Source organism: Carettochelys insculpta, chromosome 11 (assembly GCF_033958435.1).
Source record: "Carettochelys insculpta isolate YL-2023 chromosome 11, ASM3395843v1, whole genome shotgun sequence".
In the NCBI taxonomy this organism is placed as follows: domain Eukaryota; kingdom Metazoa; phylum Chordata; order Testudines; family Carettochelyidae; genus Carettochelys; species Carettochelys insculpta.
Window position 1 is genome coordinate 1,016,391 of NC_134147.1, and position 27,898 is coordinate 1,044,288.

The window sequence follows — 27,898 nt, forward strand, 5'->3', positions numbered from 1 at the left end:
GCAACAGATGCCCAGTTTCTCACAGAAGCGACAGCATAGCAGCCAGAGACAGTCCTTCCAACCCGTCCTGGGGAGAAGACCCCGAGGGGTGCCCCTCTGGGGTGTAGCTTCCCCCCTCCTCCGGCTGGCTGCCTTTTAGCTTTCCCTTTTCCTAGCCTCTAACTGCCGCCCCCGATTCAAAACCCAGCTCGGCTCCTCCCTGCTCTTTGTTCAGGCAGAGGTGTTACCTGCCAGTTGTAGCCCCAGGGTCATCCTTAGCCACTGGGAGCTGCTGCTTGCCTCAGACATCCAGCCTGACTCACACACGCACTCCCCCCACTCCATTACAAAGGTGTGCGCTCGGGTCCGTCACGCTCAGGAAACCACAGACTGCACACAGGGAAGAGATGGGGTCCCAAAGGGGATCAGGAGAGAGGCAACCGAACAGGGATGGATGGTGAGCTACGGGCCCAGCTGGAGCAAGCTCGAGTCCTGGCATGGCTGCTGCCGGCTGCAGGAAGGGGGAGCTCACCAGGATCTCCTTGTCTGCACTACTCAGGTCATTCCGAGTGCTTTTTAACTCCTCCGCCGTCTTCTCCAGCTCCAGGGACGTTTTCTGCAGCTGTGGGGGGAGAAGAGCTCAGCTGAGCTACGCTGTTCACGCCACACAGCACAACAGGCAGAGACCCCCTTCATGCAGCAGGGACACCGACAGCCCGAGCCATCTTTCCCAGGCAGCTTGCAGGCCCTTCTGTTAGAGAACTGAGCTCCTGGTAGTGGAGACGCAGGACAGCCACCTAGATCACGGCTGTGCTCCCAAGTGAGCAACCCACCCCCGCCCACCCCCTCAAGAGAGTCCCATGGTGGAGTCCCCTGGAAGAGAAGAGAAGAGAAGAAAGTTCCCCAGGCCCAGTGGTGACAGCTTTCCCACGGTTTAACACAAGGTGGCACTGGCAGCAGCAGCAGCTGCACTTTGGCCCAACTTTTTGGATGTGAGGAACCTCTTCTGGTTCAGGGGCCACTGACCCAGGGGGAAGGAAGTCAGTCAGGGAGCACACACAAGTGAGTGGCAGAAAACCCCAGTGACTTGGCCCCCGCTGAGAAGGGAGCAAAGAGAACAGCTCACAGGGGTGGGCCCCCGGCTGAGAAGGGAGCAAAGAGAACACCTCACAGGGGTGGCCCCCCCAGCTGAGAAGGGAGCAAAGAGAACACCTCACAGGGGTGGCCCCCCCAGCTGAGAAGGAAGGAAAGAGAACAGCTCACAGGCGTGGCCCCCCCAGCTGAGAAGGAAGGAAAGAGAACAGCTCACAGGCATGGCCCCCCAGCTGAGATGCAGGAAAAAAAACAAGCCACCCCAAGAGACAGAGACTCTCTTCACTCCCTTTGCACTCCAGCCCCAACGGGGGGGACGGGAGGGTGACATGAAGCTCAGGTCTTACCCTTAGGCAGGGTTAATTCTTCTGGGAGGCAGGGGCTGGTAGGTTTTTGCCCTCCCCCTCCCCAGCTCTGGGGTGGGACCAAAATAGAGGCGTTTGGTGTGAGGAGGGAGCTGCTGAGGAGCAGGGTGAGGGTGGAGGGTCGGGACAGGGGGCTCTGTGCTGCCCCACACTTGCTGGCATATTCAAGGCCAGTAGGAGTGACGGGTAGAGCCTGCAAGCAAGCCTGCAGGGACAGACCTTTGCTGAGCCACTTCCTCCCTCTGCCAGGCAAAGCCCGCAGCCCGGATGCAGCCCCACACCTTGCCTTGATGGGGCCCATGCGGCTCAGGACTCCCTCCAACAGGGAGCCAGTGCTGACGCTCCAGCCAAGGAATCAGAACAATAGAGCTGGAAGAGACCTAAAAAAGCCACTGAGTCCAGCCCCCTGCTCTAAGCAGGGCCAAACCCATCAGATCAGAGGATGCAGAGGCTCAGGCTCCCCGTGTGACTGGAGTGCCGGCTCGCCTTGTTGCAGGGGGGAAGAGAGCGAGGGAGTGAGCCTCGTGGCCTGGAGCCGGGTGATTCGCAGGCTGGCTCTCTCCCACAGACCATCGTTCCCCTTCCCTGCTCTGCAGCATGAGAGACATCGGTCAGAGGGAATCAGGAGTGCTACCCGCAGATGGGTGACGGGCACCACTTCCCTGGGGACAGCAGCCCTGCTGCAGCAGCACAAGTACAGCTCGCTAGACAAGGCAGCCTCACTCATTCCACTAGCAGCAGGGCTCCCCTGGTGCTCCCCAGCTAGCACAGGAAAGCAGCTCTGAGCTAGGGCCTTGGACTATGACACTGTGGGACTTCCTTGGCTCTGTTACTATAGGGCTTGGACACTCCCATGAAAGGGCAGCCCGTATTCCACTCCTGCCACTGAAGACCCCAACACAGCCGCTACTGTGCTGACACTGGAGGGACCAGGGACTTCTGTTTGGCAGCTAACCCCTTGCACCTCTTCATCGGTGGGGTACAAGTCGACGCTCAATCCCACATCCAGCCAGGGTCAGCAGCCAGAGACCTCCACCAAACTGTCAGGGGAGGGGGTGGTCACTGGCCCAGACAGGCCCTGCCAGATCACCAGGCCAGGGAGGGGCTCAGCCGCTCGGATACCCAATGAGACATTCACATTGGTCTCACCTGAACCCCCACGCACACCGTGCAACAGGACCTGTTCCAGACCGTGAGCTAGGCCGGTCAGGGCTGGCAGCTGGGCACAGGTGCCCCATTCAGTAGAGGGGAGAACGTTCCTTTGGGGTTAGTTACATCATTTGTTCTGCAACATGGGATGGACTTGGCCAGCACTTGGCTGGGTCTTCAGCAGTGTCAGGTAACAGACTGATCACTCAGTGGGACTCGTCCAACATGTGCACCCAATGCACAGATGCACACATGGAAGTCTTGTCTTTACCAAGCAGTGGCTAGTGACAGAGCTGGCGGGGCAGGAGCCGCACTTACTGTGAGTGCAGGGCGAAGTCAATGGCTAATATACCTTGTTATTGGCAGAAAACAGTTCCTTTTTCAGCTTCTCGGTCATCTCACTGGACGCCTTCCGAGCCTCTTTCAGGTTCTCATATTCCCTGGAAAGAGCCCAAACGATGGTTACTTCCAGGCCTGCGAGACAGAATTCTTAGCTGGAGTCCATGATCACATGCTGTCTGCAGAGATCAGGCTCCCAGCTCCACAACTGCAGAGCCTGAGGTGAAAGAGGGAAGCCGATCCGGGGAGGAAAAAAACACAAAAAACCCAAACACTGAGCTGCCATGCATCAAGGACCAGTGCAGCACTGGGTGGGGAAAGGACAGATTTAGAGGAGACTGGTCTCAAATGGCTGGAAAAGGCAAAAACAAAAGCCCGACTGCGAAATGGAGAGGACGTGCCCACATTTCAAGGGCCCACACAGCACTGGTTGGGAAGTGAACTTCAGAGACACTTGGGGACACTTGCCACATGAGCTCATTACCAATTATACTGCAGGTGCAAGCACGCTGCCTGGCAACACAATATAAAACCACCACCGGCCACTGGGCCTGGCAAAAATATTGTCTAATGTAGCCCAAGCAGAAGGATCTGGGTGTAGGAATTGGAGCCAGCGCAGCTGAGGATGGCAAAAAACTTGAGTGTCACCACGCCAGGAGATAGGCACTGGTTTTGGAAGGATATGCCCTTTTCTTGCAGCCATATTCCAAGGTCTTTGTCTGCAGCCATATTAGGAGAGCAGCAGCCATGAGCTATGAAATGGAGAGTCCCAGCCTCACAGTGCATCTAAATTATATTAAACCAACGGAGTATCAGGGTAGTAAGGAGGAGATCCTGCCCTGACAGCACTCAACATCACCGCACACAGAAACAGATCTTAACATGGGTAAAGAACTCTTAGTCTGACAGCATCCAGGCTGACAAGAAACCACTTATCAATGCCTGTGATTAGAAAATCCTTATTTCTTTCCTGTTCTGTCGTTACGGTCTCTAGCTGCATGGTCTCTACCTGGGCATTTATTTCTGTCTGTCACAGAATTACTTTTTCTAGGAGTAAGTTAATTAAAAGGGTGGGGTTGGACTGGTTAGAGAATTCGGTTACGTTAGGATTGATTTGTAAAACAACAGCTGATTGCATGGGTCGGCAGGGCGCCAAAATCTGACCTCTTTGTATGATCCAAGTGCCGGCAATACTTTTTAAGGTCACTAACAGGCCTATACACCACAGCTTCATTAATATATTAAGATGCAGAGCTTTATCTTTAGGTGGTGGTTGGCAGCATTAGCTGGTCTTTTGTTAATCCACAGGCACGGCTTTGAGCAAGCTCCCGGTGGCATGGGGGAGGAGTGGCGTGGCTGAGTTCCTGCCTCGCATGCTGATGAAAATTGGCTCGAGTGCCACTCTTGGCACCCGTGCCAGGGTTGCTGACCTGACTTAAGTTATAGCTAAGTAGGACTCACATTTCACGACATAAACTGGAGCCCAAAAGGAAGTTCTTTGGGAACCAGCTCCAGGACACAGCTCTGAAGATCACAGCTGCCAGACCTCATCCCTGTGCCAGCGACACTGTGTGGAACCCAGAGTCCTCTAGCGGGACCTGATCCTGACCAGCTCTCAAGACAAGCTCAGCTGTCTCACTGGGAGTGGTGAGCCTCTTACGTGTATTGCGTGCGTTCTGTTTCGGGGATTGTGACTAAGCAGAGGTTAAGTACACAATTACCATGTAAGGCTCTTGCGCGAGTTAAAAGCCTGCGGAGCGTAAGTATACGCTTGCGCCCTAGGACCAGGGTAAGAGTGAGCACCTTGACAGAAGCACAATGGAGAATTTCCTGTGGGTAACCGTTTGTTCCCACAACTGCCATCCAATAATCTCTAAGAGCCCTGACACAGCTCTGAAGGCTGTTGCCATGGCAGTGCATATGTCCACAGCATCTGGGACAGAATTGTCCAGTGCCACCTCCCATCTAGCTCACCTTGATGCTGTCAGTCAAAGCCCAGTGGTAAGCAGGTACTCAGGGCAGCTAAGCGCTGTGCTTCCCTCTAGACCCCGGCAGGGGGAGCTCTACATGTGCAGACGGAGGCGATGGAACAACCAGCCCTGCTGCCACGCTGCCAGCACCTACTTTTTCAGCGAGACGCAGTACACTGCGAGCTGTTCCACGGCCGCCTGCCCGAGCCCCATCTCACGGATCATCTCCTCCACCTCCGGGCGTTGGCTCTGCAGGAGCATCTCCACCCTGAAACAGACGCAGCCTGTCACCGGCCCACGCAGCGGCAGGGAAGCACTTGGAGTTCCCTGGGCCACCAGTGCGCTGATCCCCAGCTGCAGTACACTCTGGGCTGGAACTTACAGGTGCTCCCCACCTTGTCCTCCGGGAGCTGGGCTGGTTGTGAGGCACCACAGGGCAGCAATGCCTAATGAGTGGGGGTGCAGCTGTGCTGTGGCTGATTGGGCACTGGGCTGGGAGCCAGGATTCCTGTGCTCTCTTCAAGGAGTGGGGAAGAGACGACCCCAAGCACTACTGCTCCCTCCCCACAGCTAGGCGAATGGCAGCACGGGGAAGGGCTCATCTGGAGGCTTTTCCTCCTGCCGCTTCCATTGGCCATGATTCAGTGCAACAGGAGCAGGGGGGGACAGTGCCTGGGAGGAGCAAGGAGGAAGGGCACCGAGCCACATGTACTCCCTGGGAGCTACCCAAGTCAACACTCCAACCCTCTCCCAGACCCCAAACCCATCCTGCCTGGACCTCCTGCCCCCCAGACCCCACACCCCCCTGCAGCCCGTTCCTGTATCCTCCCTTCAGCAGAGGCCCAGCACCCTTCCTTGTACACAGACACAGTACCCCCATCCCACAACCTGGTAGCCCCTTTCAGTCCCACCCCAGAGCTTGAGCCCCCCCAGAAAAGTCAGTCTGGCCAGGGAGAGCCCTGAACTTCAGTCCTTCCCAACTCCGGCCTCCTTGGCGCTGGAGCACACGGGAGCGAGGTATCTCAGTTGGGAGCCACAACAGTGAGGGCTGGGCTCCCCCGCAGCTTTCCCTTCTCAGTTTTTGCGGCCGCCTAACTGATTTATTGAGTGTCAGTGGCCGCTAGCCCAGAAAAGGTTCCCCACCCCTGCTCTGTTCCTTGCCACTGAACTCAGGCAATTCACATTCTCTTCTCTGTGCCTGTTATCCCACCTGTGAGGGAGAGACAGGGCTCAGCCAGGCGCCTAGAACTAGGGATGACAAGATCTAAGCAAATGTTTCTATCTAAGGAGCAGTAACTACCCTGGGGATGAATTTGGAAGGCCAGGACAAAGGAGGTCACATGGCATAGACGCTCAACAGTAGTAACATTTCCATCTGCCCCAGAGAACGAGGCTGAACCCACACAGCTCTACGCTTACAGCACTCAGAGCCATGGTACCAGCCCCCTAAGAACGTAGTGATGGGCACAGACCAGCATGCTGGCCCCAGCCCCCACGCACAGACGGCGGAGGCCTTGCCGCTAACCTCTCCATGGTTTTCAGTTTGGTTCTTAGCCTTCGGGCCTCCTCCTTTGCCCCTTTTGCATCTTCCTGCTGCTGCTCCAGGTACTTCATTTGTTTCTGAAACAGAAAAAGGATTAGCCCAGCACCAGGCACCCCTGCGCATACAGAGCTAGCATGTGCGCACTGATCTACCCACCCAACCTGCTCAAAGCTCTCACCTGCTTCAACACCCCAGGGGCAAGGTGCCCACAGGTTCCGGGCAGTTGCGTCACTAAAAGCCCCCAGCACATGACTGGCTGTCAGCTGCTTCAGCTCATGAACTCCCAGTGCCATTGCTCCCACTACCACGCTCTTCTTCTAAGGGTCTCTCTTAGCAGGCGGCCTGAATCCAGATTCAGGCCCAGAACAATCAAAGGGTTTCCCTGGGCGGCCACAATTCTCGGGGCTGTCAAACATCTGGTGTCTTTTAACCACCCCCAGTGGTTACTGATTCATTCGCGTTTCAGTGTAGCACCCATGTCTACTTGGAGTCTTCTCTTCCAGGAAGCCTAAATCCATATCTAGGGCTAAACATACTCAAAGGCTGCTAAAAGGGGCAGGTGGTGGGTCTCCCTGGGCGGTCATGATTTTCAGGGCTGGCGATCGGCTGCTGTCTTTCAGCCGCCCCAAGCCGCTACTGTTTCAATGATTCATTACAGTTTCGGTGCAGCACCCATGTCTACTTAAACGTATTCTTCTTTTAAGGGTCTTCTTTGCCAGGAGGTCTAAATCCAGATGCCAGCCTGCAGATATCCAGTGCTTTTGCATTCTGCTTTCAAAAACCTGTCAGCTGGGCCAGGTTTACTACTCCTCCCCTCCCATCAATTATGAAAAGCACATCTCTTATATAGGCAAGCCAGACCCCCGTCTGGAAAAAGGGGCGTTTGGTTAACACAGCAGGGAAAGAGGAGAATGAAATGTAGGAAGATGTCATCAGATACCCACATCTACTTGCGGGACATTTTTTCCCCCTGCTGCACCGGTGAAGATAGCCAGAATGCTCTGGGGCTCAGGGAACCGTGGGATAAGTTCCCACAATACACTGCTGCAGCACTTGATTTAAGCTACTTGTGTGTGGCAGCACTAAGTCTATTTTGTGGGGAGCTTGTGGGAAGGTGAGGATGTACAAAATCAAGTGGATAAAATCCAGTGTTAAGAAATTTATTTTAGCAGCCTACGAGAGCATTCACACGGATGCGATGGACGACCCACGCTGATGCCACCGGACGCAGCCAACTGCAGGCTGAACACTTCGGACAAGGGGAAAGGGTTGGCCTGAGTGGGAACACAGCCCACTGCTCTCCTTCCCCAAAGGGAAAGTGGAGATACCCAGTAATGTTCAAGAAAGCTGGCGTCAGAGCCAGGAACAGAACATAGATCTCCGTGTGCACAGCCACTCGCCCTCTCTGCTCAGGCACGAGGACTGTGTGGCATGAAGGGGCAGACAGCGTGACAGTAACCCCAGCCATACGGGGCAGATCAGAGGCATGCTGCCCACGGAGGAAGGTACCTTGAGAGTGGAACACAGCATCTCTGTCTCACAAAGGGCTTTCTGGAGCGACTCGATGGTGGCGTTGCGGACATCCACAGTCTCCCTCAGTGTGTCTATAATAGCCTGGAAGTCTCGCTTCTCCTTGTCTGAAAGGAAACGCTCACACAGCAGTTGGAACGCCCTGCCCTAGGTAGCCCTGAGCCTCAGGGCTCTGAGGGCACGTACATCGCCAGAGCAGCAGACAGGATATGTAAGTTCAGTCTGAGAAACTCCGAGATGTAGCTATTCCCCATCAGATGCCCTTATGCTCCCAATGCAGTGTGTCAGACTGGACTTGTGCTAAGCAATGCCTGTGCCTAGCACCAGGGACAGCAAAATTTTCTTTGCGGGGCAAGGCAAGTGCTTGTCGATGGCCTGTCAGCACTGCCTTGCACACCTAGCTGACGTGGGCCAAGCGACCTGTCCTGCGCTCTCCCATGGCTGCTCTCAAAGGTAAGCTTGGGCAGAAGGTGCCAGCATCCTTATAGGCTGAACTGAGTACTTCTAGAAACACAAGCTCTGGTGAGCTGCCTCCAAACTGCTCTCCCAGCGAGAGTACGTGAGTGTGGGGTGTGTGCTCAGATGGGCCTGACAGGCGCTGCTGTGCACAGAGCACCATGCCTACATGCAGAGCAATTATGGGCTGTCACTCACCCTCGCCACAGCCTGAGCGCCTTGGAGTGCGAGAGCACAGACACAAGGCACAGCATTAGAGCACAGCTCCACAGACCGCGTGGAGGCTCTGCAAGGCCACCTGGTGCCTAATTAAGGCAGATTTACCACCATGGAATGTTTCCAGACCTCGTATGTCACAAGGCCACAAAACCCTGTTGTTCCATGTACCCCTCCTCCACCCTAAACATCTCCAGTTCTGCCGGCTTGGCAGCAAGCAGTAAAGCCTTTGGGTCTGGAAGCTGTGCTTGTGCCAGCCTTCAGCCAGGTGAGACACAGTGTGCCTAGACCCTGCTCTGCAGGGGGGGCTGGAAATATAGCTGTGGTCAGACTGACCAGCATCATGAGCTGATTGACAGGGCCAGCAGACCTTTTACATTGCTGGAAACCTGCTGCTTCGCAGAAGCCTCAGGCAGTGGCCCCTCTTCTCGCAGTGCCACTACCCAAGTGAGGGACAGGAGAGCAATGCTGTGTAAGTCCATACATCCACCCAGTTCCCATCAGCTCCCTGGTAGCAGTTGAGTGTTACTGGAGAGGAATTTCAGGGGCTCAATCACCACTGCAGCCCGGGGTGTTGCGGACTTTGTGACACCGCCCCCGCCCCGAGAGAGTTGGCAAATACAGGGTTTGAGGAAAGGAGGCAGAAGATGCCCAGCTAGGGCCAGGGAAAGAGAGGAAGACACTGGGGAAACCTCAGAGAAACCAGTCGCAGCCACACGATGGCCAGCAGAAGCAGATGGGCAAGCAGGGTGCTTTGTGAGGAAAGGGTTTTCCCACACTTGGCTGGGTGAGGTCACCACACCCACCCACCCACCCACACCCCTTCCCCTGGTCAGCAGGCTAGCTCTACAGAACTGAGGCCCCCAGGGTCACTGAACACTGGGATCTGTGACTGAGGAAAACCTTCCCATGCGCCCAGAGTGCAGCGCTACAAACCCCAGGGAGGCAGACAGCTCCAGCCGCTGTGCTGCTGGTCTTGGGTCTACATGAGACTTAGTTACACATCTGCTCACCAGGACCCCATGTGGGAGCTGTGACACTGACCAGGCTACTTTATTTCCGCTGCCAGGAAGAACTACAAGCAGAGGCGGATTCTTGAAAAAGGAGGAACTGAAGATGAAGCCAGCAGGGACAGAATTCCTGAGGCTAACAGGACAGGAGTAAGACTGCACACAGGCAGGAGAGGGAACAGAAGAAAGCTCCTCCTTCCCAGCAGGGGTTCCCTCAAAGCCCAGTACCTCTTAGCTGGCATAAAAAAAAAAAAGCAGACCTGCAGCGCAATCCCTTTGAGGCACTTCCTGATAGCAGTCCCAGCTCCCGTCCCCAGAAAGCAGGGCTCAGCTACTCACAAGGTCACTGCCACAGATGGTGTGCAAGGAAGGGCCTCGGTACAGGCATCAGACAGGCTCTCTTATCAGGCAAGTAACTAGAGATAGCCAATTATTTCTGTCTGCCTTGCACATGGGAGAGGGCAGAAGACCCACTGGGGAAGCAGGCTCTTTGGAACTGGCCAGACCCCTCCCCACGCCAAGCTCCATTTAAAGGTGTTTCTGCTTACTGCAAACTCCTGTCTCCAGCTTCCTGCCACTCTGCCTGACTGACATTTTCCTTTGGCTGCTCATGACTCACGTTCAGATGACAGGCTGCCTACAGACAATGCTTAAAACCCATTGACACCATCCCTAGGGTTTTTGCTTTCCTGCCTCCATCAGACTGGCTCTAGAATTAAAGCCCAAGCTCTGCACAGCAACCAGGAAATGGAAGCACAAACACCAAAGTGTGCCTGTTGTTTCGAGGCTGCAGCAGCTCAGCAACTCCCAGCATTCTCCTGTTTCAGTTTGGGTCCCAATTACAGGCCCTCTGCTGACATTTTACACCTGAAGAAATGAGCTCTTGACATCTGGCAGCTGTGGCTCTCCTGATGAGTAGGCTCAACTCAATGGAAGGATCTTTGCTTACTGCTGATTCCCACCTGACGGGAGCGCAACACAGAGCTGTCACTGGCCTGTCAGGTAGGACAACCTTGCAAGGAATATAATTACAGCACACCTGGTTCAGCTAGTGCTCCTGTGAGAGCCAAGTCTATGGGTCCCTCCCTCCGCTAGTCCGTCCTGGCCCAGCAAGCTTAAGACTCATGATCCCGGGTAGCTCTGTGCAATCTGCTTCACAGCTGCAGACTCCTTTGTGCCATAGGCTCCGAGAACACCCTCACAGACAAATGTTGCAATGTTTCTGTCCCAAACAGACCTAAAAGCCTCAGCACAAAACAAATCAGTGGCCGAGAAAGCCAGAGCCTGCCAATCTCATGTTCCTTTGTGTCTGCGCCCTTCCTGCTGGGCGGAGGGCTCTTCTGGGTCCTTTCTGAACTCACCTTTCATGAAGAGCTGTGCTTTCACCTTGTCCAGTTCATTCTGAAACACAACACAAAAAGAACAACAACAGCACACATGAGGAGCAGCACCACCCCATAACCTTCACCTCGTCTGAGGAGAGGAATCCTAGAACCTCTGGTGCTAACTGCTTTGTCCTGACAAGTTACAGACTCATGTGCTGAGCAGAACAGAAGAATGAAGAATGCTTTTGTTACCCACAATATTGCCAAGGACTACTGCAAGGCAGGTGGGGAGCATTACAGACTGGCAATGCTTTGAGGGAAGAGCAGGACTGCCACGGAGAACATCCCAGTTTGTCTTAGCCTTGTCACTCTCTCGTTTCTCACAGTGTCAGTCATTCTGACTGAGTTGAACAACTCTGGAAGGCTCTTGGGGAAAACACTACATCAGAGGAAGTATTTTCATTGCATCTTAACTAAACAAGGCAATAAGGCAAGATCTTGCCAGACAGAACTAGATTGCTGATTATTTTTAACTAGCATTAGAGTACAGTGGTTGAAAGGAATGCAGCAGATGTTATGAAACTGGGCTATAGACACAGAACAATGGGTGGATTTGAAACCGCCCCGCTAAAGAGACAATGGAGCGGCAGAGCAAGTGTACAGCAAAACCATATTTCACTGTTCATTCAGACCAGCTTAGATACGGGGTATATGTCAACTGACAGTGGGTTTGCAGCACCCAAAACAAAGGGCAACCAAAAACAGATCAGTATCAAGTCGGGGAAGGATGTCCGGTGAGTGACACAGGAATCAGATGGGTGGGGGGCGGAAGATCCCATCTAATTAAATACCTTCAACAGCAGTCTGGAAAAGGGAGACAATAGCTCGTTAATTTAACATACACATAACTGAACAGGTAGTGCTGTAAACACAAAGAAGGTATACAGGGGACCAACAAGGGGTTAGAAAGGTGGGCAGAGAATAATGAAGTGAAGTCAATACACCTGAGGGGGAAAAAAACCCTGAAATGCGCCCAATGGAGGCGAAAAGCATAAAAATCAGTAACATGGAGAGACCTGCCAAGGACAGTAGACAACAAGGTGGACAGGAGTCTCAATGTAACTAGACAACACAAGGCAGAAGCTGCATATGCAGCGGCATCCTGTCAGAGGTAACAGCCTCTCTCTACATGGAACCTGGGATAGCGTGTTCAATTCTGGCACCTCGTTGGCAGCAAGAAAACTGACAAACCGAGGAATTCAGAGTACAGCCACAAAAATGATCAAGGAGCTGGAGAGATGAGAGTGACACTTGAGTAAGTGACAGCTGAGGGGCAAGGGAGAAGAAGCCATAGGATTTACAGTTTATACCGACATGAAAGTTTTAAGCCTCCTGGATGGAAAGAGGCTAACTAGTGTGAGGCACCTGTACAGAATTAAGAGCTTAGAAACTAACCAGAATTAACTATTGTAGCAAAGCGTCCCATGCGTACCCTATTTTAGGATTAATGTGCTTCTATAGTGCCCCAATTATTCCAGAATACAGATATTTATTCTAAAACAGAACATCCACATGGGGCTCCATTCTGGTCAGTTTCCCCATGGAGACAAGACCTAAGAACAATGGGATAAGACTAGGACGATTTAGGCTAAACAGGAAAGTGAGGTAAGTTGGGCTTTTCCACTGGATAAAAAAAACCCTGCCATTGTGGCTGCTCCTGCCATTGAAACCAAGAAGGCTCTTCCATCACCAACAGTGACAGTTTACAAGTCTGTATGTAGACCAATTAGTTACACACAGAAGATTCCTCCAAAAGATCAATCTTTTGCACTTAAGCATTCAGTGGGATGGTATTGCTCCCAAGGCCTGTGCCCTGTTGACAGAAACGGCAAACAATTTAAGCATTACATGACAAATTAACGATTTGCATACAAAGACCTGGGGTTCTCTCCAGCTACTAAGAGGCTTTGCATTTGCTAATTAACGAAGATTCATGCTGGGAAGATAACAGCTTGCTCTTTCGGTTGCAATTCTTGTTCTGTATACGGCTAGAGCCCTATGAAATTCACAGCCCATTTTGGTCAGTTTCATGGTCATAGGATTTTAAAAGCTATAAATTTCATTATTTCAATCTAAACTTTCAGTGTTTTTAAAGTAGAGGTCTTGAACCAACAAGGAGGGAGAGGGCTCCAAAAATTATCATAGAGCATGTTCCAGCACTGCTGCCTTCAGACCTGGGCTGCTAACGAGGATCCCAGCTCTGAAGGTAGAGCCACCATCAACAGCAGTGCACACGTAAGGGTGGCACAGTGCAACATTGCCACCTTACTTCTGCACAGCTGCTAGTGGGACATGACCTTCAGAGCTGGGCACCCAGCCAGTGGCCACTGCTCTGCAGATGCCCAGCCCTGAAGGCACTGCAGAAGTAAGAGTGGCAACACTGCGACCACCCCACTCTCTAAAATAACTGCTGAACTCCCTTGGAATTCCCTTTGGGGTCAGGACTCCCAGTCTGAGAAAGGCTGTCTCCCCCGGAAATCTGTACTGTATGATTTTACTCTATACGGAAGACCAGATTTCATGGGAGGAGACCACATTTCATAGTCTGGGACGCATCTTTCATGGCTTTGAATTGAGTAGGGCCCAAGGCATGGCAAGTTAACCTCGAACACCAGTGTCCAGGGCAGAAGGAGTGCCCCCACAGCCACACCTAGGAGCACAAATATACAAACCTTCCCCTATACAAACCAAGCAGTAAGAGAGAGCTAGGTGGAAAGAGAACGAGACCCCAAAAGGGCTGCAGAAGTGTTAAAGAAACATGAAGGAGAGGGAAGAAAAATAGCCTTCTAGAGAGCCTTTTCCCAGCCAGCCCATAAAGAGAGCAGCCCTCGTCTACTTGGCATGCACTCAAACTAGCCCTTGCAAGCGTACAGGCAGAGTTGAGCTGCCCCAAGCTATAGTTTTATGTATTGGGCACTCATAAGTAAACAGATTGGCTTATAGGATGTCTTCATCTCTTCTGCACATGCTTTACAGCCCTCAGTCTCCGCTAGCTGGATCTGAAGACGACACTGGAACCTCTGCTAGCGAGCCTTGCAGTTTTTTCCAATACGCACATATGAAATACACAGCAGTTGCCATGACGATGCTAATTATAGTAATCGCTGCACATGCTGGTTTTAAACACAAGAGGGTATACGAATCCCATTATACCAAGGTCAAGGCGATATTATTCTTTTTAAACAGTTGACTCAGATATGCTGAACTACTGGCTGGAATACAAACCACTGTAATATTCTGCTTTAACTCTTTGCAGGCAGAGTTTTCCCAAAGCTAAACACCACTCCCGTGCCACTTATCAAGAGATTTGTTCTATACATCCCTAATCAAAGCAGTTTCCCCAGCATGTGAATTTTACTCCGATGCTTGTTTTATTAAGGGAGAAAGCATAAACATGCAGATTTCCCACACTGCTTTGTAGGGATTTTTGATCAATTTCAAAGAGTCAAAAGTAGGTTGGGGTTTTAAACCTGCTCCAATGCCAAATGTGGGGGTTTTGAGATTTAAGAGTTAAACGTACTAGATAATTCTCTTTCCATTCTATTAGAATAAAAGGAGGCAACTACAGCCTATGGGTCACATCTGGCCCATAGGACCCTACAGTTTGGCCCCCAAGCGCCACGAGGGAACAGAGTTGCAACAGCCATGCTGGGAGAGCCAGCCCAACTCCCAGTAGGCGCTCAAGGGATGGAGTAATGGGGTGACTGGATAGCAGGAAGGGGCTGGGCCACTTTGCTGTTTGGGAGGAGCAGCCTACCCCAGCCTTCCCTACTATTTCTGTACCCGATGTGCCCCTGGGGGGAGGGGTGGAGCTTTTTGCCCACCCCAGTACTAGAATCTCAGGAGGATGTTAAATAGCAGCTATTAAAAGGCATACATTTTTAAAATCAGATTGCATAGATAATTTGCATCCAAGAGTATTGAAAGAGCTGGCTAAGGAGCTCAGTGAACTGATAATGTTGCTTTTGAATGAGTCTTGGAACTCTGGGGGAAGTTCCAGGAGACCGGAAGAAAGCTCCTGTTGTGCTTTATCATCTTGCTTCCCAAAAGGGTAAATGGGATGGCCCAGGCAATTACATGGCTGTCAGTCTGACTTTGTTCCCAGGCAACATAATGGAGCATCTGAAAATGGGATTAGATGGATAAGGAATTAAAGGACGGCAGTATAATTAAAAGTCAATCAACCTCAGCTCTTGGAAAACAGACGCTGTCAAACCAAGTTGATTTTTTTAAATGAGACTAAGTTTGGTTGACAGAGGTAACGCTGTTCATGGAAATAACTTCTGTACAACAACTGACTTTGCATTGCACGACATTTTGGTAAACTAGAAAGTAAAATTAACTTGGCACAGGATAAATGGATTCAAAACTAGTTAAGTGATTAGTTACATTGAGACCTAACAGGCAATCATCATTTAACAGGTGTCTTTCCAGTAGGGTTCTGCAGGATTGGACCACGGTCATGTGACATTTATCAGGGACATAGAAAAAAATGTAAAACAGTAATTGAAAATATTTGCAGAGAACACAAAAATTGAAGAATGGTAAATAAAGCGGACAGGTCCCAGATAGAGAGTGATCTGGACTGCACAGTAAAGGGTGTCCAGTTTAACTGGAGCCAAATGTAAACACATGCATCTAGGCACAAAGACTGCAGGCCATGCTGACAGGATGAGGGATTCTATCCTGGGAAGCAGTGAGGGATACAGGGGTTGTGGTGATAATTAGCTGAATCTGAGTTCTCAGGGTGATGCTGTGGCCAAAAGGACTCATGTGATTCTTCTCTTTTGTGTATCTAGGAGTCTCAAGGAGAAGCTGAGAGGTTATTTTACCTCTGTATTCAGCACTGTTGCAATAGGACGTCCACAGTTCAAGAAGGAGATAGATTAAATTGGAAAGGGGTCAGAGAAGAGGCACGGAAATGATTAGAAGATTAGAAACCAGGCCTTATGTAGACTCTGGGAGATCAACTATTTCACATCACAAAGAAAAGGTTGAGGAGAAGTTTGATCAGTACCCGTGTGGGCAACAAAATATTCTTCAGTCATGCAGAGGAACATCTAACATGACCCAAGTTGAAGCTAGACAGATCCTGACTGGAAATAAGCTGTCAGTTTTTAATGGTGAAAATAATTAACCATTTCAACAATCTACCCAGGGCTGGGATGGAGTCTGCATCAGTGACAAGTGTCAGATCCAGGTGGGATGTTTCTCCTCAAAGCTCTGCTCTAGGAATTATTCTGGGGCAGTTCTCTGGTCTCAGTGATACAGGAGGTCAGACTAGAGGATCACAAGTCTCTCTTCTGACCTTGGCATCTGTGAATCACGCCTTTGTTTCTTTACACATTTCTCCACCCTCACTGCTGTGTGCAAGACCCAGAAACAGAGAAAAGCTGACAGCATATACATGGAAATAGCAACTCACCTAAACACAGTTAAAGGTGCACTCACTTTGTGCATTTAACAGCCCCTTCCCCAAGATAGATACAAGATCATCCTCCTGTGCCCAGGTTCTCTCGGGTTTGCCAACTGGGACACCCTCCACCCCAAGTGGCAGGACAGCTCTCTCTTCCAGCCCCCGCTAACAATCAAGCAGTCTCAAGAACAAAAGGAGCGTGAGCAGCGAGAACACAGGGCAAGGGCTTCCGGGAAGGAGCAAAGGCCTGGAGATGGTTTCCTCTTTGGAGATAAAAGTGAGGAGCGGGCATTGTGAAGCACTGCGTGAAGGTGTTCTGCAGGAAGAGCTGAGCACAGAGGTGAGGAGAGGGAGACAGAGCAGAGAGGCAAACAGGAGAAAGAACAGCAATATCCACCTTTGAAGCCCATGATTGTTTAGACACCCCCACCAGAGATTGAAAGAAGCTGTTGGGACAGACTGGCTCCAAGCTGATGTTAAAAGAACTCAGTTGGAATACCTTTAGGCTTTCTGCATCCAGTGATGTCTGCTCCTCCAGTGCAGCATCAAAGAACAGCTTACTGATGATGTGTCTTTTGCTGACCTAGAAGAGACATGGGAGAGGATGAAAGCCATGAATGTGGAAATGCAGGGAGAGCCCTTCCGGCCAGGCAAACCACCACACTGGGACAAAGTCACTGTCCCGTCACGAGATGGTCACGTGCGAGATGGCTGGCAGGTGTCAGTTCACACACCTGGCATTTCTATGGCGAGATCTTGCTTTGGCTCTGTCACCCAAGCAACAGACTTGAAATTTACAGTCGTCATTCCAGGCAAGATCCTGGAGATTTGACAGAAAGATTCAGGCATTTCTGAGTCAAGAGCAGCTTGTTCTCTGGCAACCAGGCTCAGAAGCTGACGCTGAGCTCACACAGTGCCAAATCCAAACACAGAAATATGTGCTGCTCTCTGTATGCAGAGGGGACTGCAACTGAGCGCGACAGCTCTCCCCACCTCCCCCATGCCGCTACAGCTTTGTGTTTTAAGTATTATATGCAGTCATGACACCAGCTAATTGCATAGTTACTGCTACAGAAGATGTTATTTCGTGAGAACACCATGGTAACCCAGAGATGTAAGAGGCGGTGAAGAATACAGGGAATCAACAAGTCACGGAGGAAACAAGGGCTAAGACCTTGAAAGGAAAGGAAAAAAAAAAGAAGCGCACCTATAAAATTTCCATGCCGGCTGACTGAACTGACGCCCCCGTGTAACTCAGCACCGAGTGTAGACAATACAGCTTAGCACAAGCCAAGACGCCTCACCAGCTTGATAATTACTGTAACATGAGGCTCAAGAACCAGACTAGCTTAAGAAATATGGCCTTGGGGTTCCTGCCCTGGACTGGGACTCATGAGAGCTGTGTTCAATTCCTAGTTTTGCCCAGGCTCCAGGGGTGACCTTGAGTGAGTCGCTGCATCTCTGTGCCTTGGTTCTAGTCTGCAGACAGGAAAGAATCCTTCTTATATCCTACTTTCTTTTCTCTCTACCCAAGCTGAGCGCTCCAGAGCAGGGACTGTCTCTCGCTAGGTGATCTCAGATGGGGAAGTTAGAGAGTACTGCGATACAAATCTCAGGCCTGGACTACCGACTAGCTCTCCCTCCTTTTCTCCTCCAGAGGGACAATTTAAGGCTAGTGAAGTTTTGAGGCAGTAAAAGCCCTGAATGCCTGGCAATAGCAAAACACGCTTCCCACCGTACCCCAGTATGACCTGGAAAAGCTAGCAGGGAGGGTTTTAGTTTCCATGGCCCATTCACTCCTTAGCCTCTGTGCTAGAGCGTAAGTCATGGCACTCAGCACAGCGTGATAATGACCAAGCAGCAACAGCCAATCTCTGCTTGCACAGCAATGCCCCTTTGGGCCACAACGGTGCCATCGAGCCTGAGATCTGACAGCGCTGGTCGGACAGCACTGGGATACAGAAGTTCTGCATTTTAGTCATGACTTACTTGGATTCTGCACTGTGGACAAGTCCGATTTGGTGCAGTGTCAAACCACTGGATGAGGCTGAGGGAGAGAAAAAAACAAAACAAAACAACCCACAGTGAATTGCTACAATTCAAGATCATCTATTGTAAAGGTTTCCAAGCACAGGCTACACTGATTACCTAGGACGAGCCAGAGGAGGAAATTTAATCTACATAAGAACATATCAAAACAGATAGGTATCAAATGGATGGTATTTGGGACATGCTTGAAGCTCTGCAGGAGAACAGCATGTGCAAAAGGATGTCCAGTCTCATGCTACGAACTGGGTTTTGAATCAGAGCACCTTACGAATGGTGTGTTTATTGGCAGCAAAACACTTAGGTTAGCCAGTTGGATCCAAATGGCAGTATTCCCCTTACACCACAACCATGATTGAGCAAAGTGAACTCCAGATGTTCCTTTCATTAAAGTCAGTGACTACCTCCAGGGTATTCATTTTGGTGTGGATGTGTGCACCCTGTCACACATGTACCACCCCCCCCAACACATTCAGTTGATCTCAATACACAGAAATGAGGAGGAAAGCATGGAAGTGATTAGGACTCTTTTATCTTTAGTCTGATGCTGCTCCTGCACCTGGACAAGCACCTCGTGTACGAACAACTCAATGGGCTCATCTTGCATGGAGAGGGCAAGGAAACCAAGGCCACAGATGGGGAAGGGACAAGCAAGAAAGGGCAGAGAGCAGCACCACATCTGAGTTCAAGAGCCCTGCAAGTGGCAGCCCCCTTTCACTGTGAAAATTCAACATGTGGCCTCCAGAGGAAGCCTAAGAAGCCCCACACCCTTAGCCCAAAGGAGAGTCATGATGACACGCACGTTTGGGGGAGGGAGAGGGTGGAAGACAATAGAAGCAGACAAAACAAAATCCTCACAAGGTGGAAAGAAGTACTCAGACAAGGAAGACTTGAACAGCAGAGGTGTTTCCTACAAGGGCAGGAAGCTCCTAAGAGGAAAGACGCTATTCCGTTAAGAGTTATTTGTTGGCAGACAAGAAAAGCCTCAGAAAGAAGATGACTTTCCAAGAAGATTGATAACAGCCAACAAGGGGCATTAGGCCCCGATACAGAATCTTAGTTTGGGCCACCGTGAAAAAAGCTCTTAACACATGGCTCAAAGGGAAGGGCCTGTAGCAGACACCCTGTACATAATGTATTGGGCATTTCCCCAGTTCTGTGTAAAAATGAGTTGTCAAGATACTGCCTAGGCTGAGTCTTCTATTACATCTGTATATTGTTGGACCTGCTCCCCTTTTCCTTTAGGGCTGGTCTATGCTACAGAGACAGGTTGATCTAAGCTACGCAATCTGAGTTACGTTAGTAGTGCAATTCAAATCAATGCAGCTTAGCTCCGCTTACTGCAGGGTCCACGCTGCACTCAGTCAACAGGACAGCAATTGGCAGTCAATTCAATGGGCCTTCACTAGACCTGCTAAAATCGAGCCCAAGTGGATTGCCACAGCATTGATACACCCCATAGCAGCCTCACTGTGTCAAAAGCACAGAACTAGGATGGGACTTCAATTCCTGTGTGTGATTCTGGTTTACTGTGAGCTTGGACACATTAACTTCATCTTTGCCTCAATTTCGTTATCTTTAAAATGGGGATGTGAGATATCTACCCACCGCAGTAGCAACAGGGGACTTTAATAGTCAAAAAAACACTTGGAGAGCCTTCAAAGATATCATATCACAAAACACAACATGCAATAAGGCAAATTAAGTACTTTTTACTACCTTTGAGTACAAGACATGCAAACAGCCTAGTTCCAATCAGCGCTAGCCAGTCAAGACCTGTACAAGGTTTCCCACACTCCTCAGTTATGGCTTGCATGGGCAGACCTGCACCCCCATTTCCTACTGAGCATGGTGTCAGGTATTGGAGGGGTAGCTGTGTTAGTCTGGATCTGTAACAGCAACGAAGGGTCCTGTGGCACCTTGTAGACTAACAGAAAAGTTTTGAGCATGAGCTTTTGTGCATCTGACGAAGTGAGTCTGTGCTCACGAAAGCTCACGCTCAAAACTTTTCTGTTAGTCTACAAGGTGCCACAGGACCTTTCGTTGCTCTTTCCCACTGAAGTTCTCAGCTCCACCACAAATCTGTTAAAGGTGCTTCAATGCTGACCTGCAGCCCTCCTGCAATTCCAGTGCCCCAAAACACAGATCAGTGCAAACCAACAAGACCTCCTGTTATTTTAGTTCTGCATCTCTCCCGACCAGGAAAAGCCAAAACCTTTTAGAAGCTTGCACAATAATGATGGCCAACCAACAGTCTCTCCACCTATCCCTTCAAGAGACCAAGGAGGATCAGACAGGCATATAGTTTTAATGCTTTTCTTCATCCTTGTATGGCTCAACTATGACACGTGCAAACAGCAGGACTGGAGAAGGAGACTGAAAAGTTCAGGAACTGAAATGCAGAAAGACAAGTGAGTGACTCGGCACTAAGAGCCGAAACGTTGCAAGCGCACAGCATCGGCCACGCGCGTCCCTCCGGTCCCCAGGGACACCGGCAGCACCTTGAGACGCCCGGACTCAGCAGCGGACGGAGACGCCCGCCCTGCGGTGCGCGCCCACTCACCACTGCTGGTGGAAGACGTGCCCGCAGTGAATCGCCGCCACATCCCTGTGACTGTCAAAGAAGTCCGAGCAGATGGTGCAGTGGGCGCAGATGGGCATCCCCGAGGCCCCGGCGCGCAGGCGGCGGCCCCGACACGAGCGGAAAGCGCCTCTCGGCCGGGCCTGCGCGGGAGGAGACGAGCACAGCGGCCTCAGCAGGGCTGCGACACGCTCGGCTCTTCCCACGCGCGGGCCTCCGGGGCGGCCCTGCACCAGCCGCGGGCCGGGCCGGGCCGGGCCGGGGCCACAGCGGGGCGCGCGGCGAGTGGGGCGGAGGGGGCGGGGCCGGCGGGGCCCTTCTCAAACGCCCCGGTCACTAGGCCCGGCCCCGGCCCCGGCCCCGGCCCCGCCGCGCACCGGAGCGCAGCGCCGCCAGCCTGGAGGGGCGGGGCGGGGCGGGGCGGGGCCCGGGGCCGGTGGGGGCCGGTCCAGGCCCAGGCCCGGGCCCGGGGGGTGGCGGGGAGCTCAGCCCGATTCGCACCACGTTACCGGTTCAAATTTCGTTCCTTCTGAGGCCGCTTCCGGCCTGGACCGGAAGTGACGCGCACGAAAGGCGCGGGAGCGGAGCGGAGCGGCCGCGCTACAAGGCGAAGAGGGCGGGGCCGGTTCCTCGAGTTCCTTCCCCGGCAGGGCCCAGACAGCGCTGTGGGCGGGGCTAAGGGGGGGGTGAGCCCCGCCTCGCCCGGGGTCCTAGCGCCGTCCGAGCTGGACCTGGCGCACTACACGCGGGCGGCGGGGCTCGCAGGCTCATGGGCGGGGCATATGGGGTGGGGTGGAGCTTGCAGACAGGACACGTGGGTAGGGCCGGACCCTCAGGCTCATGGGGCTGGGCAGGCGGGTGGGACGGACCTGCAGACCCTGGGGTGGCTCGGGTGGGATGTAGCCCCTGGGTTCCCTCCTGCAAGGGACCTCCATGCAGAGGCTCACCTTCCACTAAACAACTCTTGTTTCCAGCCCAGCAGCGTGTGCGGAAAGCCTGGCCCAGGTGAGAGCGTCCTTGACCCTGCCAGTGCACCTGGGCTGCAGAAATCCCACCAGCAGCGCTGGGGGGGTGCCAGCTGCTGCACCACCCTCGGGGAAGTGTTACTTCTGAAACCGAAGGGTGGCGATTTGGTTACCGACTCCGACTGTGCCTCTGCCAGTTGTTACAGCAGGGCCGTCTAAGCGTGTGCTGACACAGATGCCCCGGCTTTGTGGAGACCCGAAGCCCCAGCTGAGCCTTACTCACCTACATCTCCCGCCTCCCCGACACACGGCCTATTTGTAGTGATGCACCATTACTGAACCATCCCCCTCAGTGGGCAGGCCCTAATTCGCTGACCGTCCTTCCAGCCGGAGCGTCCGCGCTGCAGTTGGATGGCCTAGCATGGCACCCAGGTCGCTGGCACATCAGCCTGTGGGAGAGAAGCTGATTGCAAGACTGGGGCTAAACAGAGGCCTAAGCACAGCACCGCCAAGAAAGAGGTTGGAGCCGGAACCCATGGGTTGCCCAGGGAGCAATGGCAGGCTGGGGCATTGGGGGCGCGGGGGGAACTGCTCAGTGCACTATTCTGCCTTCCCTTGCTTGCAGAGCACAAAGCAGAGCGAACACGACGTGCAAGGGCCTGGGAGGCTGAGGCTGCTCATCCTGCCCAGCGGAGCAGCAAGCAGAATCGCAGCTTGAGAGCTGCTTTATTACCTAAGTCATCCCCGCAGCACAGACCGCCTTAGCCGCCCTTGCTGTGGCAGGGGGCTTTGGAGTGAGCTGCCGTGGAGTGAAACAGAGAAACCATTTGTGGGGGGAGCAGGGTGTGTGCACTGGTGGGCAGAGTGCCGGGGAAGCTGTTAGAGCTGCATGCTAAAAAACAACGCATCACATGTCTGGAGCCCGGTGAGGATACAAGTGTGGTCCTCGGTAGCCTCGGGAGCTGAACTGAAGCATGATGGGCTGCTGTGCTTTCCTGCCACTTCCCTAGCCTCCCCAGCAGTCATGGGGCATGTCTATCATAGTTCATCAAGCTTATGGCCTTTCTGGCTGGGAAGAGACTCTTCCAGTGTGACTTGGTGCAGAGCAGGCTGCCCAGGTGCCTGCAAGGGGCTGGTACAGCAGTCCCCTGCGGTGTCATTACAAAGTTTCAGAGTTAAGGGTGGAGTTGCTTAACATTTTTGCAGGAGCGACTAGCTACCCTCAGCCCAGGGCTGGGACGTGAGCATGGTGAGCGGCATATGCAGGAATCACCTCAGCCAACCCTGGTGTGCAGCCACGCTAACCACACGTCTATAAACCCCTGAGACAGGGAGGACAGAATACCAAGGCCCTTCCATGACACCTCATGCCTGGGGCAGAGGAGGGGGATTGGGGAAGCTGATTGTTGGCCAGCACAGCCCCCTTTATATCCACCTTCACACGTACAGAGCTGGGGGATCTAGACAGGGCACAGACAGTGAGGACTTGAACATTGTGTCTCTAAGTGAGGCCATTTCAGGACCTAAGAGCACCATGTTCAGGCAGCGGGGCTTGGAACTCCCCTGCGAGCTAGCGCCAGGGTTTTCTCCCAGGTCATTTATCTGGCTTCCATGCATACCCAGCACTGCTTTGCTAGGCAGGGCCCAGCCCTGGCTCAGGGAGAGGAGACTGTGAATAGGCACTTACCTAACCTGGCAGCCAGGCAGCACCCCTGCTGCCAGGGTGTGCCTTCTCCTCCACAGAGCACCGTGTAAATGGGTACATGCACAGACACAATCCAGGAATGGCAATACCAGCAGGCCCAGGGGAGGTCTCCTGAACTCCCCATGCATCAGAAGAGTAGGAGAGTTGTGGCCATGGGTCAACGCCGCTGCTTGGCCTCTGCAGACTCAGCATGCTCCCAAAGGCAGGGCTGGATTGGTCCCTGCCACCCTGCCCCTTGCAGAGATCACTCTGTCCATCAATGGGACGTCAGCTGCAGCTTCTCAAGTCTTCCACCACCACCCGAGCGCCTCCCGGCTCTGCCCACCGCGGGCTCCTGGTGCACCGTGCTGTCTCAGGCCTTACAGGTGGGGTGGGGGGGGGCTTTGTCTCCTCAAACATCAGGAGACCTTGCAAACCATCCTGCTTCCCACCGCCCTCCCGCTGAAGCATTGTGGGGACCAGAGCAAAGGATCCTGGGAATTATCTCGCAGGGATGCTTGGGAGGGGCGGATCATTGGATCACAATGAGCTGATCCCATCTCCTTGCCCCCCCCCCACAGGGACCGTGGGCCCCACTGCACAGGAGCGGCGATGGCTGGAGGAGTGAGCACCTCCCCACCTCCAGAGTGTGCCGGGGCGATTGCCGGGGTGGGGGGGGTCCCCTCACCAAGGCCAGGCCCTGAGCCAGGGCTAGGGGAGGAGCATCCAGGCAGGTGCTGCCATGCCAGAGACACCGGCACGGAAAAGCTTGCTCCCACCATGTGCGGGAGGCCATGCTCCAAGCCACACAAGTTTAGGGCCGTGACAATAAGGCAGCAGAGAACAGATGGGCTGGATTGCAGCAGAAAAGGGCTCTCCAGGACTCCGGGATTAACCTCCCCTTAGCTGCACCTCTCCCTATCCCACCCTTGTTCCTTCCAGCCCCCAGAGCATCTGCATCCCCCCCAGCCTTGCCCCAGCTCTGCTTAGAGGCCGAGCAGCACACACAGCCAGCAGCGGGGCGATCTGCCCCTGGCACCAGCCCGATGGGGGAACCGGCCCCTGGAAGAGCAGCAGGGCAGACAAAGAGACAGAGCAGGTACGGTGATGCGATCTCGGTTTGTCCTCAGGTCTTTATTTGCCAGTGGTACAGTGCAGCGATCGATCACACAGGAGCTTCCGGGCGGTCGTGGCGGCAATAGAAGTTTCACAGACGGAACTCAACCCTACAAACATGCAGCCGCGGGTCAAGGAGAGGGGACAGTGAAGCCAGACCGCAGCCCCGAAAGCCGCGGGCTGGGAGGGCCCAGGGGCAGGCAGTTGTGCCAAAGGCCCCACTGGTGGCGAGTCAGCCCCCCAGGTCCTTCACAGCTGGACTTGGGTTTCCTCCCCGTTTGGGGCCAGGAAGCCCAGGGAGCTGGCAGGCCAGGCCAGGCCAGGCCCGCCCCGGAGGGTAATGGAGATGCCCAGCTCTGGCAGGTGCAGGGGGGCACAGGGCTCTCAGCTGGACCGCTCTGCACTGCCCTCCAAAGGGCAGATGGCTGTAAGCACATTGCCCCTAGACACAGGCGGGCAAGTGCCTGCCCAGATCTAGGCATAGGCCCCTTTTAGCGTGACCATGGAGAGGGTCTGGTCAGGTGCACCCAGACCCCTCTCACCACCTCGCAGGGGCAGATGTGCTACAGCCCTGCAACAGGCTGCACCCTGAACTGGAGCAGGGTGAGGGGCAGTTCTGGATCCCAGCTCTAACTTGTCCAGGCCACCGCCATGCAATGTTTCTGGAGCCCCAAAGAGCTTCCTCCTTGGCTACTCTGGAACCTCACCAGGGTGGTGGTGATCTAGATCACTTATTGGCAAGCATGTGGTGGGATCTAGGACCAGACCTTCATGAGCTGGATGCCTGAGACGCCCTAGAGCTTCCAGGAGCGCTGGCTCCTCCTCAAGGCTGTTCTAGAACCGCCACCAGTGCAGAGTGCTCTAGAACAGCAAGGCGGTAAGACACTTGGGAGGGGCGGATGGATTTTGTCAGTGGAAATGCCCCAGGGAACGCAGAAAACCTCTGGCACTAGAGCAGGACCCTGGACTCTGCGCAGCCGCCGCTAAAACCTACCCCCTTCCAGGGCCATATCCCCACACAGCCCAGCATGGCTCTTTGGCAGGACTGGCTCCACGGGTGGGGCACTATCGTGGGGCTGGAGCCCGGGGCGGACCGTGTGTTCCCGTGCAGCCCCAGGCCAGTCCTTGGGGTGGGCGCCCCAGGAGAGGGAGAGGTGGTGCAAAGGGCAGGAGGCCAGGGAGGGGGCAGGCCTGGCTGCAAGGCTGTGCAAGGGAGCTCAGGGCAGTGGGGAAAAGACGGGCGGGTAGAAGCAGCTCACTGAGCAGACAGTGAACCTCCCCTCTGTTCCAGCAGCGGATCAGGGCTCACCCTCACCCTGGGTGCACTGCTAGTGGCAGAGCTAGGGCCAAAGGGGGCCAGAGGAGGCAGTGGGGCTCAGGCAGATGGATGGGGGGCCTGCCCCCAGCCCCGTCCTCCTCCCGCAGACCGACCTAGGGCTCCCGCCTTGCCTTGGCACAGCACATGCTCGGAGGAGGGCTAGGTCCCGGCCCCACCGCCCTGGCAAGGGCTTGGGGGGAGCATTCGGCTGCCCTCAAGCCTTTCCCAGCAGCCTGTCTTCCTCCCTGGGGGGCTTCAGCAGGGGCCACAGCACACCAATGCTGGTGGCTCCCCACTGCCCTGTCTCACCTGGCCTGCGGGTGCTGCTCTGCAGGAGTGGAGTCTGGCTGCCCAGGGTCAAGCCCTAAAGCAGGTGAGCAGAGTGCAGGGCTGGTGGGGCCCCCATGCCAATCCAGCCTCTCCTAGCCCCAGGGGCCAATGGCCAGGCCAGATGGTGCTGCCCCCTCTGCCCGGTGCTCAGGCCTCTCCCTCACCCAGGGCTGCAGCCAGGAGATGCCACCATCCCAGCAGGGAGGAGGGATACCCAGCCACCGGCTCAGCACAGCACCCCAAGCTCAACAGGAGCCTGGTGCCAGTCATGGCACGGTATGGGATCTAAGGGCGGCCTCCCTGCCCAAGGCCTCGAGCCCTCCTACAGCCAGCTCAGCTGCAGCTCAAATTCTTCCGAGAGCAGGGAGGGTCCCCTCTGTGCCCACTCCCAGGAGCCTGCCCCCAACGTGCATACACTTGTGTGCGTGGTACATGTACGGCCACGTACACGCCCACCCTGCCTGGCACTAATTCATATGGCCGCCCACACAAACGCCCCACCTACGGAGACACAGACACAGCAATGGACACCACACATCCATGCAGCTGTACAGAGACACACACAAGTGCGGGGTGTGGACACACAAGTCGACCTGTGCCCTGGCCCCCGCCTGGGTCTGAAGCTCAGGAGGGTGGCTGTGTTTGACCCTGAGGTGCCAGCTTCCCCTGGCCCAGCCCTGCGGCGAGGATCCAGTGGCTGAGTGCATGGGCAGACACAGAGAGCAGCCTCCGGGAGGAGAGGAAACCAACAAGGCCACCGAGGAGGTGGAGAAAAGAAAAGCCAAGGGAGAGAGAGAAAACTCCATGCAAGGGCTCTGCTTTGGCCTCTGTCTGGCCACCTGGGCTCGCTCCAGGCTCTGGAACCTCGAAAACAGGCTCGCTGCATGGCCCAGCTGGGGGCGGACAGAGGCAGGGGCAGGCACAGACGGGGAGCCAGGGATACCATGCCAGTGACTATGTACAGCGAGACACCCAGCGCTGCCCCCCCATCCCTCCTGCTCAGCCGGTCTCCTCCGTCCTGGCCTCGGGGGTGGCGCTGGGGGCCGTGGCTTCTTCTCCGTTACAGGTGGCTGGGACTGCCTGCACCGGGGCAGTGCTGGCCGGCGTGGGGGCAGCCGCGGGGGCAGGCGAGGCGGCACTGTCCGGCGTGACGGCCGCTGGTGGGGCGGGCTGTGCCTGCTCAGGCGCACGGAGCCGCTTCATGAGCGTGGTGACACGCACGGCTTTCTGCAGGGAGGGGAGGGATCCCGTCGGTCACAGGGCGACCCACTGCCATCACTGACTGGCTCCCGCCTCCCCACTCCTCACACAGGGGCTGGTGCAGGCGCCGGGGCCGGGCTGTACGAGCAGCCAGGGGGTGGGGGATAGTCTGCAGACGAGAGCTCCCCAGCACGGCCGCTAGCTCCGG

General features: G+C 54.2%; 2 protein-coding genes across 3 annotated transcripts in view; both read right to left on the reverse strand.

The window, feature by feature from the left end:
• TRAIP (TRAF interacting protein) overlaps nucleotides 1-21,616 on the reverse strand; it is a 35,186-nt gene extending 13,570 nt beyond the window's left edge. Inside the window, exons 1-10 of one of the 2 annotated variants that reach the window (XM_075005077.1) lie at nucleotides 21,587-21,616; nucleotides 21,060-21,220; nucleotides 18,440-18,497; nucleotides 16,950-17,033; nucleotides 11,011-11,050; nucleotides 7,947-8,074; nucleotides 6,420-6,514; nucleotides 5,049-5,162; nucleotides 2,938-3,025; nucleotides 512-601 (exon numbers count right to left, since the gene is read on the reverse strand). In XM_075005077.1, coding sequence (XP_074861178.1) covers nucleotides 512-601; nucleotides 2,938-3,025; nucleotides 5,049-5,162; nucleotides 6,420-6,514; nucleotides 7,947-8,074; nucleotides 11,011-11,050; nucleotides 16,950-17,033; nucleotides 18,440-18,497; nucleotides 21,060-21,157 — 795 coding nt within the window. In that variant the 5' untranslated portion in view covers nucleotides 21,158-21,220; nucleotides 21,587-21,616. The other variant, XM_075005078.1, reaches the window with a different exon arrangement.
• A 3,230-nt stretch (nucleotides 21,617-24,846) lies between these two features.
• The window catches only part of CAMKV (CaM kinase like vesicle associated), a 38,688-nt gene continuing 35,636 nt past the window's right edge, over nucleotides 24,847-27,898 (reverse strand). Inside the window, exon 11 of the mRNA XM_075005079.1 lies at nucleotides 24,847-27,717. Coding sequence (XP_074861180.1) covers nucleotides 27,490-27,717 — 228 coding nt within the window. The 3' untranslated portion in view covers nucleotides 24,847-27,489. The remainder of the gene's footprint in view (nucleotides 27,718-27,898) is intronic.